Raw genomic sequence first — 12,610 nt, 5'->3', positions numbered from 1 at the left:
CCTCCTAATATCACATCATCCTCTGTATCTGTCACTGTAGTCTTTTTTTTTTTTAAGGTTTCCTTCACTTTCTTGTATAAAAACCCTGTGTTGCAGCTACTTCTGGAGCTACTGCTGGAGCTGAGTCCTGGGACAGACTCTGCTGTGGGTTTTTACAGGATGCAGTGAATTCCTAGTAGAGATACTTGGTGAATAAGGTCTTTTTCCAGAGTTTCGGGGTCAGGTAGCTGTAGGTCTTGGAAATGACACCAAAGGTGGCCTAGGGAAAGTTCCCCAGAGTGACAGTGCAGCCCCTGGGAGGGATGTAGCAGTCGTCAGTGTGGCCACCACCAGCACCATCTGGGGCTGAGATGACGCCAGTGCCCCTGGGATTGGATGAGGTTCACCAGCTCAGAGTCTCTGCAGCCTATCACCTTGCAAGGGATGCTATGGGGCTTGCCCATCTTGTTCCCCCAGGAGCCTCTCCATGCAGGGATGACAGTCAGCTTGGCCAGGATGATGCCCCCTCGGATGGCGGTGGTTACTTCCCTGGAGGACTTTCTGCCCAAACTGGACATGACCATTGTAGTGATGACAATAGGTGGTGACAAATACCTTGAACCTGCCCACTGGCCAACACACCGCTTCTGTACCCGCCTGTCTTCAGAACTGCATTCCTGAGGGATGCCCCAGAGAAAAACTCCAAGGGTCTCAGACTCCTTGATGGGCAGGGACAAGAGAGCAGTCCCCTCCAGGGACTTGATCTGTGCATCCTTGGCCAGCTGGACCAGCTTGGTGACAGGGATCCAGTGTCCTTGGTCTCCACTGTGGGCCTCACAGCCTAGCCATGTAAAGGCCCTGAAGACCACTGCCAAAGCCTCCCCGGAAGCCTCCATGGCCTCCTGCGCCTGGGCCCCCCGAGGCCTCCCGCTGCACTGGAGTCGTCTGTCATTTCACGGATTCCCACGGAAGAAACCCTATAGTCTTTAATCAGACTGACAGTGCTTTCCCCTCTAATCATGGATACCTTATGAAGTACTTTATTATCTTTTAACTCTATTTTTTCTTTTGGCCGAAGAGACGTTATGGCTATAACCTCATGTGAAATGGCTAGTTCTAATCTTAAGAAAAATTGGTCTTTAATACCCAAATTATTGTAAACTTTATTTGTTGTTAATAATTTGATCTGTCCTAGTATTTTGGTATCGCACCAGATTCCAGCTTGGGGATGGAAACATATAGTCACATGGCAGAAAAAGTCAGATAATAACACAATATCATTTTGAATTCCTTCCCAACGAAATCATCCCTTTCCCACGTACCAAACATTATTAGTAATAGCTGTAGAGACAAAAGGTCAGACTTGTGAGAAATTGGAATTCCACAGATTTTGTGGGTATAACCAAATCTTATTTCTGGATTTACAATCAGAAAGGGAAACGGGACTCGAATAGGAGTCTTTTTGCAATATTACCTGTTTCTCATTGGCAAAATCTAAATATGGTTTAGGACTTTTTCCAATGCTGGCTAACTGTAAGTCTGACTTAACTAGAAAATGTGGGCTCTTTTTGGTGATCCTGTACAATTCTTTTTATGTGGGCTGTTAATGTACAGTGTCTTAGTTTACAGATCCTATTTATTATTTTCTATAATTGGTGCTTTCCAGAAAATTCCCATAGATTTTTAGCCCTTGTCCCTACTCTAGGGAGTGTTGGTCATTGTCCCATAGAGACTTCAGAGTCCGTCTGTACTAACATTGTGCACAAGCTTTGCTGAGTTAATGTGGACTTTTTTCCACCTCTGACTTGAGAAGTAGTCCTGTATAGTTTGCCTCATGATCTCTTCCTCCATTTTTGCAATGCATAATTCTCCTTTAAAAGAGTTCCTATCCTTTCCTCTCTTCCTGCAATAACATTTCCCTTGTACGTCTTAGTTTTTGAAAGTTAATTCTATCCCTTTATGTCTTTCTTTTTTCCCCTTCCCTGCTGAGCTGCATCCCAGCCCACCTTTTTATTATTATTATTATTGATTGATTGATTGACTGATTGATTGATTTTGAGACAATGTCTTGCTAGATTGCTCAGGCTGGCCTTGAACTTATTATCCTTCTTTTTTTTTTAAATGAAAAATTGTAACAAGCCCTTTACTGTTTCATAAATGCCATGAGAGAAACTGGACAGTTTGTAACGCGAAGTAGAAAATGTTCCCTTTGTCTCCTTCTTCCAGCCCTTCACTGTGTTGAAGAGATGTTGAGTTCTTCCAGAGCTGTGGTTAGCTGGGTGGTCTCCAAACTGAATGGACTCTCCAGGTAGGTAGTTCCTGCTCAGAGTTTTCCTGTTATTGGATCTACAACTCTGCCCACTCTGAAGATGATCTCATCCAGTTCCTGTTTCACATGCTTCGTTTGAGGAACAGGTAAAGCTTTGAGAAGTACAATATCCCCAACAGTGCTTTGCTGAAGGGCATCGTGAGCAAAGTAAGTTTTCTGATTATTGTGTTCACTTTTTTTTTTTTTTGGTACTGGGGATCGAACTTGGGACCTTGTGCTTGCGAGGCAGGCAGAAGCACCACTGAGCTAAATCCCTGGCCCCAGGCTTTCTGATTATTAAAGTACTTTAATAAGTAGGGATCCTGAACAAGTATGGTCACTCTCACTTTAGCAGTTTTTTGCATTGCTGTACCAATCACCTTCCCACTATCCATTTGGCATGGACAAATGACCAAGGTACTGACATTCGGTGGCTTTGATCACCTCAGGGTTCTCAAAGATAAAGTTTTGTTTCTTTGTTTGTTTTTGGTACCGGGGATCGAACTGGGGACCTTGCACTTGCGAGGCAAGGCAGGCGGTGGAACCACTGAGCTAAATCCCCAGGCCTGAACTTGTTATCTTTCTGATTCAGCATCCAAGTAGCTAGGATTGTAGGTGCGTGCTGCCATGCTCAGTTTGAGAATATTGTTTTTTTCTTTACAGGAAATTTAGCTTTTCCTAAAATTTCTCATATACTAGGTGAATCTTCAGCAAAGTCTCTTTCAGTTCTAGTATTTGGCTAATTTTGATAAACTCACCAGAAACATGGTTGGCACTGAAAACTAAAATACGCCTTTGCCTGTCTAATACCTAGAATTTTTCTTTATCTAAAATATACAAAAATAAATAGCTGGCTATGGTGGCACATGCCTGTAATCTCAGCACTCAGGAGGCTGAGGCAGGAGGAACACCTCGAGTTAGAGGCCAACCTGGGCTATATGGTGAGTTCAAGGCAAGCCTGCACTACAAAGCAAGACCCTGTCTCAAAAAACCAAACCAAAATTTAAAAAGTACCAAAATAATAAGAGAATTACTTTATAAGAGTAGTGTATATTTTGAATCTTTCCAAGTATAAAGACTCAGTTTAAGTAAGGTAGGAGGCAAGCAAACAGTCATAACAAAAACATGACAAGTGAGGAGATATAATAATATCACATCCTGTGAGTTAGAGGCCAGCCTGGGCTACACAGTGAGTTATAGTGAGCTTGAACTATATACCAAGACCCTGTCTCAAGAGAAGAAGGAAGAGGAGAAGGAGAAGAATACAGACCCATTAGAGTTTCTTTATTTAGAAGAACAAAAAGTATACATAATAATATCACATCATCATTTGTAATTTCACTAAAACCATCAAGTTTAGCAGTATTCTCATGAATGCAGACATTCATGGCGTAAAGCACGACACTAACAGGAGATGATTGGAATTAAAGGAGGGAACCAAGAGGACCCTACAGTGTCCTCTCTAAACTCACCCCCATGTCCCTCTGACAGCCTGCCCTGCTACATCTGTCAGCCACAAGTCAGAAGTTTGGCCCCCCTTCAGAGAGAGGAGGCTTTGTGCACATATTTAAAAAACACGCCTACTAACAAAAGAAATATGGCAGACACTGGAATGGTTGTCTACGATAGGGGAGAATAATGAGAATGGAAGCAAAGGTAACAGATGAAGCGAGGGAGGGGAGGATGAGGGGTGGGTGGGAAAGAAGGTGAGCAAGAGACCCTTTGTATTCCAGAGACGACAGTGAATGAGGTGGGTATTTAATTGTCTGCACTGGAGTGAGAAAGAAGAGTTCGGTATGCATCTTGGTCTTCTTTACACACTCCCGTAGCATACAACCTTTACACTTTACCTTTTTTTTTTTTTGTATTTTTTGCCTGGCTGGAATCTTATGTTTATCTACAATGAAGTTTTCTCTCTTCACTATGTATCTTGGAGAGTTTTTTAAATGACACTATGAATACAAAAGTCAGTCTTATTCTTTCTATTACTGCACATTAACCCATGATGTGGATATACCAACATGTATTTTATTGCTTCCCTACTGTTACAGCCTATGTTGAGATGTCCCCCCAAAGTTTCATGCGGTCACAGGTGGGGCTTTTCAGAAGTGGCTGAATCTAGAGTGTGGGATGCTGGGATTAAGGGTGTGTGATTACTAAATTGGTCCTCTCATTGGTCTGGCACCCCTCTAATTCTGGTAGTCTGGATACAATGTAAGGGACAGAAAGAGGCTTGTCTTACCTCTCTTGTTTGCTTTGCTGCCTTCTGCCCACCATGAACTTTTCTCCTCTTGGACGCCCCTCTGTCACCCCACCCTGCCTTGGAGCCAGCCGACTATGGACTGAAATCTCTACAAACTGTGAGCTAAATAAACCTTTCCCCCTTTAACTTTGTGTGTTGGGTATTTTGTCTCATCTACCAGCGAAAAGTAACTAAAACGCCTATTGATGAACATTCAGGTTGCTTTTACTTTTCTTTTCTTTCCTTTCCCTTTCTCTCTGGTTGGCTGGGTGTCTCTCTCACTGTATGAATATCCACAGTTGTACCTTCTCTTATTTTGTCTTCCGTGGAGTTTAAGACTGGAGGACAGGGGACATCCAAGATGGATTCTGCTGCAGGCAGAGGCTATAATTCAAGGCCAGACTGGGTTACTGGGGTGGATTTGCTATTCCTTCAGCCTCCTGTCCCTGCTTAGTCATGTGGGGAAGTGATGTTCTCAGGAAAGGCCGTGGTCCTTGCCCTCAGAGGCCTCATGTACAGCATGGGAGCAGCACAGCACAGGATGAGGGGAGGCCTCCCAAGTTCAGCCAACTGCCTGGGTGTTCATCCCACCCACCACTCGCTAGACTTGACGTTGCCCATGTTATTTCACCTCCTGATGCCTCAGTTTCCCCACCTCTGAGATGAGTCCCTTTTCTTACAGGGTTGCTTGGAGACATAAAGAAAATGATGGTCATAGTGCTGAGCACAGTTCCTGGCACACAGTGACCTACCGGTGCTGAACTGTTAGGAGACTAACCGGGCTGGGGCCATGCTAATCAGATGGGGCCATGGGCTCCGTGGGGCCTGAGGTCCTCCTACATGAAGAGCAGAGCCCCGGAGGATGGGCAGCATTCCCTGGGTGGAGCTAGGTTAGGCTTTTTAGGACCTGGAAAGGTAGAAGTAAAAGTGCTGGGCCGGAAGTGGGAGGCATCCTGGAGGGTGGGGAGCAGCTGCCTGTGGCTGGAAGGTCATGTTCATCGGCCAGGGGAGGAAAGGCCTTTCTGGGATGTTCCCAGGCCATCTTCTGGCATGGAGGATGGGGGTCCCGGGCCCTCTGTGGGCTTGAGCCCCTAAGCTGAAGCCACGGGACCACCACAGTAGGGTCTTCAGAGTCAGCCATGGCCCAGGGTGCACCCTTTCCACCCACCCTCCTGTCTCCCTCAGCATGGGCTCCTCCCACCATCTGGTCACTCCCAGCATCCATCACCCCCACCCCTCAGCCTGACTGGGAGGCGGGTGGAGGCTTCTCGCGGGGGCTGTGCCGGGTGGGCAGTTTTCCCAGAGCAAGGAGCAAAGCAGGACTGAGTTGGCGCCAACTTCCTCAGAAGTGGACGTTGCCGGCTGGATGGCCAGCCTGCCCCAGCTACCCTGAGCCCAAGAGCTCCCTCAGCCACCGTGGTTCTGCTGCGGGGCTACACCCCTGTACCCCAGGGGAGTGGCATGTCACACAGGGAGGCCCGAGGGACACCAGCGATGCCAAGAGTGGAGCACGGCCGGGCTAAGGCCAAAGCGCGGCTGCTGCCAGGCACTGATAGGAAGAGGCGCCGCCTCAGCAGGACAAGGCAAGACCTGTGGGAAGAAAGCAGCTGGAGTGACCAAAGATGGAGCAGAGCTGCCCCTGGCCCTGGAGAGGCCAGGGCCAGGGGCCCAGCTTGTGGCAGGGTAAGGAAATCCTGGGCCAGCAGAGGGAGCAGGGGAGGCAGGGGCTGGAGGGCCATGAGATGCCTTCCTTCAGGATTACTGCTGCTCCTCAAATGGAACACAGTCCCTAAGCCTGCACAGTGCTATGCTGGGGGTGGCGGGCATGAATCAGAGTTGGTCTCAACCAGAGCACAGCTCGGAGAGCTGGCCCAGCTCCTCTGGAGGAAACTGAGGCTGGAGGAGGGGTGTGCATTGCCCACGGCCCCCAAGCTGCGCCCGGCAGCAGGGCCAGAACCTGGCCTGTTCCTTTGCCCTATGGCTCAGGGTCCTTTCCCCAGCAGTCTCTTCGTCTCGGAACCTCCTGGGTCAAGGTTCTGTGCTACTCAGCACAGTGAGGCTGTGTTTCCCACGGCCCCAAGGCAAAGCAGGGCTCAGACGTGGGAGTGGGACAGGCATTAGTGGAGTAGCAGAGGGAACCCAGGACTCAGGTTCTGAGCCAGGCTTTGCCACCCTGCTGCCATCTGACCCCAGCCCAGGCCTTGCCGCAGCTGCAACCAGAGCAGGGTGGGAACCACAAAGATGGGCTGAGGCCCTTCAGTGCTGCTTCTCCAGTGGGAGACTGGGCAGCAGGATGCTCTTTGAAGGCAGGTTCAGATGGGGCCCGGGGCAGACCCACTCAAGGGGGGTCCTCTGTGCAGGGCGAGGCCAGTCCTGAGAACGCGGCGCGGGAGCGCAGCCGAGTGAGGACCCTACGCCAGGCCTTCCTGGCCCTGCAAGCCACTCTGCCTGCCGTGCCACCAGACACCAAGCTCTCCAAGCTGGATGTGCTGGTGCTGGCCACCAGCTACATTGCCCACCTCACTCGCACACTCGGCCATGAGTTGCCCAGCCCCGCCTGGCCACCTTTCCTGCGTGGGCTCCGCTACCTGCATCCTCTCAAGGTAGGGCTTGGGCCCAGGTACTTGGGTGAGGGAATCTTCATCCCCAGGGCCTCGGGGAAGGGAGTGGGGACACTGGGTCAGCCCTGTCCTGCCCAGAGCTGAGTCGGGGTCAGTTTCTTCCTGCTCTCTCAGAGAGAAGAGCTAAGGCTGGTTCTTGGGGTGGGGCTGATCCCGTGTTTCTCACAGGGTGAGACAATGGCTTCATGGGAATGCAGTTTCTCCAAAAGGAGGGAAAAACAGGTGTTCTTAGTGTCAGAGGACGAAGAAGGAGCAGGTTCCAGGGCTGGGGCCTGGGCAATGAAGGGCACCCAGGAGGGTCCCCAGTGGCCAAGTGGCTTCACCTCCTGGCACTGCGCCCACCTCCCATCCAGGACACCCGTGCAGGACAGATCCGGCCTCCAGGAGAACAGCGAGCCAAGGAGGCAGCAGAGTGGGGGGCAGCAGTGCAGGGTGGGGGCTTCCAGCACACACTGCTCACCGCTGTCTCCTGGCTTTCCTGGACCTTAGCTTCGATGATGCAAAAATGGAAGCTGATAGGAACTGTCTAAGGAACAACGGTCACAATTACAACCACGGCCCACCTGCTTAGGTGCTAAAGCTATGCCAGGAGCCGACCTAAGCACTTTAGTGCATCTTTTCTTGGGGTGCTGGGGATCACACCAGGGCCCTCATGGATGCTAGGCAAGTGTTCCACTCCAATGTGCTTTCATCTCTTGATCCGCGCAAGAACCACATACAGATTGCTTTACAGATGAGGAGATGGAACTGTAGAGTAGTCAAGTGTCTGAATTCGGGTTGAGCTCACTGATCAGGTCAAGAGTGCCCTCAGCGGTAAAGGAAGGGCCATCTTTGCCAAAATATTGTAAAGGGAGTCAATTTTGTTTTTGTAGAAGACATTTTTCACTAACTCTCTCCTCTAAATAGCATCGTTAGGAAATATCTTAAAGCTTAAGGGTTTTTTTTTTCTTTTTTTCGGGTAAAGCTAAAATGTACAATTCTGAGACTAAATGGGACAACTCTGAAATGCTGACAGTGGCACCTGGGGGACATAGCAAAACCCTTAGTTGTATTGGTGACCAAGGCCCTTACATGCAGTAACGACTGATAAATATGTTCAAGAGCGAACAAAGGAAGCTGTCCTCTAGAACTCTGGCAGATTGGTGAGGTGGGGTAGCTAGCCAGGGAGTGGTGCCCTCCATCCCCAGGGAGAGGGACTGCTGGACAGGAGGGAAGAGTTGGGGCAGAGTCAACCTGGCATGTGCTGGACCTGCACCTTGAAGGAGGCCACTCCTTGGAGGAGCCCAGATGGGAGATTTTCCTGCCTCCACTGTTCAGCCCATTGTCCAGCCCCTGGCTGGGGCCAGCTCTCCCCGGGGCACCTGGCCTCCTGCTCACCTCCCTCTCAGCCAAAATCTGATCCTCGTGGGGCCTCTGCTGTGCCTCTCAGCCAGGCCCAGGGTGTCAGGAGATCATGCGGCCCACACTTGATAGCCAGGCCACTGCTGTCGGACTGTGACGCTAGGAAAGACGCCAGGAACCCAGGCCTCAGGTGACAGGGCCTCGACCAAGCAAGGCCGCACCGGCTTCTCTACTCACTTTGCATCCTATGTCTTGCAGAAGTGGCCCATGCGGTCTCGTCTGTATGCTGGAGGGCTGGGATGCTCTGGCCTTGACTCCACAACAGCCATCGCCTCTGGCCAAAGAACAAAGGAAGCAGAGGTGGGGTCCCGAGTCTCTGGAGAGGCAGATGTCCTCCTCCTCTCCAACCCACTTGCATCAGCTCTTGGTGACAAATGACCGTCATGCTTATCCCATTCTCCTGCACTTTGACTCTGTTAGGGACCTGGATTCGGTACCAGCCCCTACCTGTCTTCCCTCTGACTCTCGGCCAGTGGATTTAACTCAGGCCCAGCTTCCGAGTTCCAGCAGGCAGACCGAGAGAGGCCGCGGGCACCTCCGTGGTGAAGAGCTCCCAGGAGCACAGGACGGAGACCCTCATCCTTCACGCTGGGAGGGGACGTCACAGTGACTCTTCTGTGACAGCCACAGGAAAGTGGGAAAGGAAAGGGTTAGACTGTGTTCGAATTCAAGTTACGGTGCCTCTCTTTCCTAATCTCCCCTAAGGCTCCCACAAACCCTCTGCACGTAGGGAGGAGACAGAAATGACTGGGCAGGTGCAGGGGGAGGGGCCAGAATGGCAGCAGCCCCAGGTGCTGATGGGAAAGCTAAGTGGGGCCCCTAGGCTCTTGGTAGCTGTGGGAACAGGTCTGGCTGGGGTGGGGTCAAAACAGGCAGAGAGGAAACTGAAGAGGGAACATGCACCATGTTCTACTGCACCACGATTGCTTCCCCAATGTCCAAGAGGCAGTAAGGAATGAAGGATTGTTGTCTTCGATTAGGGTCTCTCCAGCTGCTCCTCATCACTACATTTTTCTCCCTCTCTGGTCCCTGCACATTTTTCCTGCTTTTGTTGACATGAGATATCTACAGGTTAAGCCATGAAGCTCACATTGCTTACATTCCAACTTCCAGAGAAATTTAGATAGCCCCAACTGTCTTGTTTGAAAAGATCTTGTCAGGTTTATTTGGGGCCGGGATTTAGCTTAGCGGTTCTGCCACCTGCCTCACAAGCACAAGGTCCTGAGTTCAATTCCCGGTACCAAAAAAAAAAAAAGAAAAAGAAAAAGAAAAGATCTTGTCCTGGAAGCTGCTCACAGGCACCATTTAAGGCCCTACTTGTGAAGGATATTGATGATGTACTCAATTACATCCCAGAAGAACCTGGAAAGCAGAATGTATATATTTTCCAAGGGGTGGTACTCACAGCCTTCTCCTTCCATTATGTTAGAAACCGAACCTCAAGGCAAACGGAGCCGGGCCTGGGTTTGGTGAGCTTCCGGTGCCGTTACTGCCTGAGGCTTCATTGGCCCTGGAGTTGTTTCTACAGTCAGGCTGGAAATTGGCCCCCAAAGCCAGCTTCTTCCCTCAGATGTTGTCCTCCCAGGTCCTCCCCAAGTCCTGCCAAGAGGTGCCAGAAATGTGAGAGAGCGCTAATGGAATTTGGCCCTGGCCCTGAAGAAATAATTGGAGGACTAATTAACCACAGAGTCTACACACTGAGATGAGCTTTCCAGATCCGGTGTAGTTTCAGAGCTGCTACCTGAGCTCCAGGCAGAGAGGGAATCACCTTTTTTGTTAAATTTCGCCATTCAAGACAGACCAGGGTTACCGTTTGGCACAAGCCGTCCCTGTCATTGTGAGCGTAAAGGAGGTCTGCCCAGGGCGGGCTGGGAGGGCTGAGGTCTGTTCCTCCACAGAACTGGCCAGGGCAGCAGGGGAAAGGGGGGTGCAGGGTGACTCAGCAAGCTGGGGTGGAGGTAGGAAAAGAGACACAGAACGTCCCAGCCCAAGCTAAAGGGTTGTGGGAGAGCAGCTGGCCCATGGCTGGGAGCCATGGGAGAAGGCCCGAGCCAAGGCTGAACTCGTAAATCTGCATGGGACCCTGCAGGGCTTGTGCAGAGCTGCTTCTGGGCAGCTGGACAGGGCCAGGCAGGGGCAGGGCCCAGGTGTGGGAGGGCATGAGCAGCGCTCTTCACAAGACCATAAAAGTCCAGCTTCAATGCTCTATTTTTAAAGCCAAATAGCAGCATCTTCCTGGTGAGCTGGAGGATGGTAACACGAGGGCAGATGAGTTTCCTCCCAATGGGTGGCACATGCCCTCTTTCTGGGGACAAAGGGACTAGCTCTGCCTGTATTGCTGGGGGCCCCCAAGGGGCTGGTGTGCCTCTTGATAACTGAGCAGACCCGCTTTGGAGTTGGCCCTGGCCCACCCTGCTCAGAACCAAGCATCTGTCTCATCATATCTGACCCTGGGGGCGGCCACACCACTCTGGTGGAGAAGACCAGGCGGCCAGAAGAAGGATGGAGCTGGTGGAGGCTGAGGAAAGCAGGGCCCAGCAGAGCAAGTTTCTCAGGGTGCCTCAAGCTCTTTCCAGGCCAAGTTGTTCTTGGTGCCTAGAAAAGTCCTGCGTGACCAGGGGCCAGCTCCTCAAACTGGAGAGAGCCAAGAGGGCTGGCAGAGTGCAGGGGAACACAAAGGAAGGGCCGGGGTGACTGGGAGCACCCAAAAGAGGGACCAGGCCTTGGTCTCCCTGATAAGCTCAGTGCTGCCTGCACTTGAGAAATGACAACTTGGAGCCTGGGGTATACAAACCAACCAAGCCCGGGAGAAACGCCCTTCATCTCCTCAGTGAGAAGAAAAACATGGCTCACTGGGACACTTCTGGTCCCACCAGTCCTGGGGCACCGGTGGGTGGAGCAGCTAGAGGCCGCAGAGGCAGCTCAGAGCCTGGTCCTGGCCAGCTTCTGCCCCTAGGAACACAGGTGTGGAGGAAGGAAGCTCCAGAAGTTACCAGGAGCACGAGTGACAAGTGACAGGAAGGTGGGCTGGCTCAGGAGTTGGAGGAATGGCTGCTCCCCGGGACTTGGTTTACTGTGCTTTCTTGCACTGCCTGTCATGGGACTCTGGGTAGGCAGAGGTGGTTGGTGAGGGGGACATCGCTGTCGCCTCCTTTGGCTTTCTATTTTTTTTTTTTTTTTTTTTTGGTACCTGGGATCGAACTCGGGTCCTTGCGCTTTCAAGGCAGGTTTCAAAACCACTGAGCTAAATCCCCAGCCCAAAATGCATGATTCTCTTAACCTTGTTTTTTTTTTGGTACCGGGGATCGAACTCGAGGCAGGAGGCAGAACCTCTGAGCTAAATCCCCGGCCCCTCCCTTGGCTTTCTAATACACCGTAGGAGGGCAGGCTGGATGGAGCTTGGGTGGGCTGTGGAGGGGCGGAGCTGGCCAAGTGGTAAATAAGGACTGTGGTGGCCACTGTGGTGTTTACCAAATGGGACAAGAGTATTAGAAATAGAAGATTAAGGTAGTTTCTTCCTTCTCCCTCTAGGAGGAGCCTGGTTAAAATAAATTAGGCAGGAGGCCCTCTTCCTTTTGTGGCACTTGGTTTGTAGTCTTATTCTACTTAGTAGTCCAAATCCAGCTCCCCACCCATCTTTGTAAATAAAGTTTTATTGAAACACAGCCACACTCACTTGTTTAAGTCTTATTTATGGTTGCCTTCCTGATACCAAAGCAGAGTTGAGTAGCTTTGACAGAGACTGAAAAGCCTAAAATATTTGCTACCTGGCCCTTACAAAAAAGGTTTGGGGTCCCCTGCTCTATTGGGTAATTCAAAGGGATCAGGGTATTCAAGCTGTGGTCTGGGAACCCTGGGGTAAGTGACCAAAAGTTTTTTTTTTTAGTTTTAGAGACTGGGTTTTGTTATGTAGTTCAAACTGGCCTTGAATTCACTATGTAGCCCAGGCTGGCCTTGAATGGTGGCAATCCTCCTGCCTCAGCCTCCTGAGTGCTGAGATTACAGGCATGCAACACCACGTCCGGCTTTTCACTCTTTTCTGTCACAAGTATAATGGAA

At 50.7% G+C, this 12,610-nt stretch overlaps 1 protein-coding gene and 1 pseudogene across 2 annotated transcripts; one reads left to right on the top strand and one right to left on the bottom strand.

Annotated features, from left to right (window-relative positions):
- Positions 1 to 2,209: 2,209 nt before the first annotated feature.
- On the bottom strand, positions 2,210 to 2,805 carry LOC101697927 (small ribosomal subunit protein uS17m-like; annotated as a pseudogene).
- A 3,025-nt stretch (positions 2,806 to 5,830) lies between these two features.
- Positions 5,831 to 9,794, top strand: Tcf23 (transcription factor 23). 2 transcript variants are annotated; one of them, XM_021253612.2, is made up of 4 exons: positions 5,831 to 6,212; positions 6,890 to 7,132; positions 8,750 to 8,851; positions 8,972 to 9,793. In XM_021253612.2, exons 1-4 carry the CDS (start codon positions 5,991 to 5,993, stop codon positions 9,011 to 9,013), a joined length of 609 nt encoding a protein of 202 aa, XP_021109271.1. In that variant the 5' UTR covers positions 5,831 to 5,990; the 3' UTR covers positions 9,014 to 9,793. The 2 variants fall into 2 exon arrangements, with proteins under 2 accessions (XP_021109271.1, XP_004839232.1); XM_004839175.3 differs by having other exon boundaries at positions 5,836 to 6,212; positions 8,750 to 9,794.
- Positions 9,795 to 12,610: the final 2,816 nt, after the last annotated feature.

This window comes from Heterocephalus glaber, unplaced genomic scaffold (genome assembly GCF_053883595.1).
Source record: "Heterocephalus glaber isolate CG9 unplaced genomic scaffold, H.glaber_assembly_v1.0 deba00001457, whole genome shotgun sequence".
Taxonomy (NCBI): Eukaryota; Metazoa; Chordata; class Mammalia; order Rodentia; family Bathyergidae; genus Heterocephalus; species Heterocephalus glaber.
Note: the sequence above shows the minus strand (reverse complement) of the source record. Positions and strands in the feature narration are given on the sequence as shown.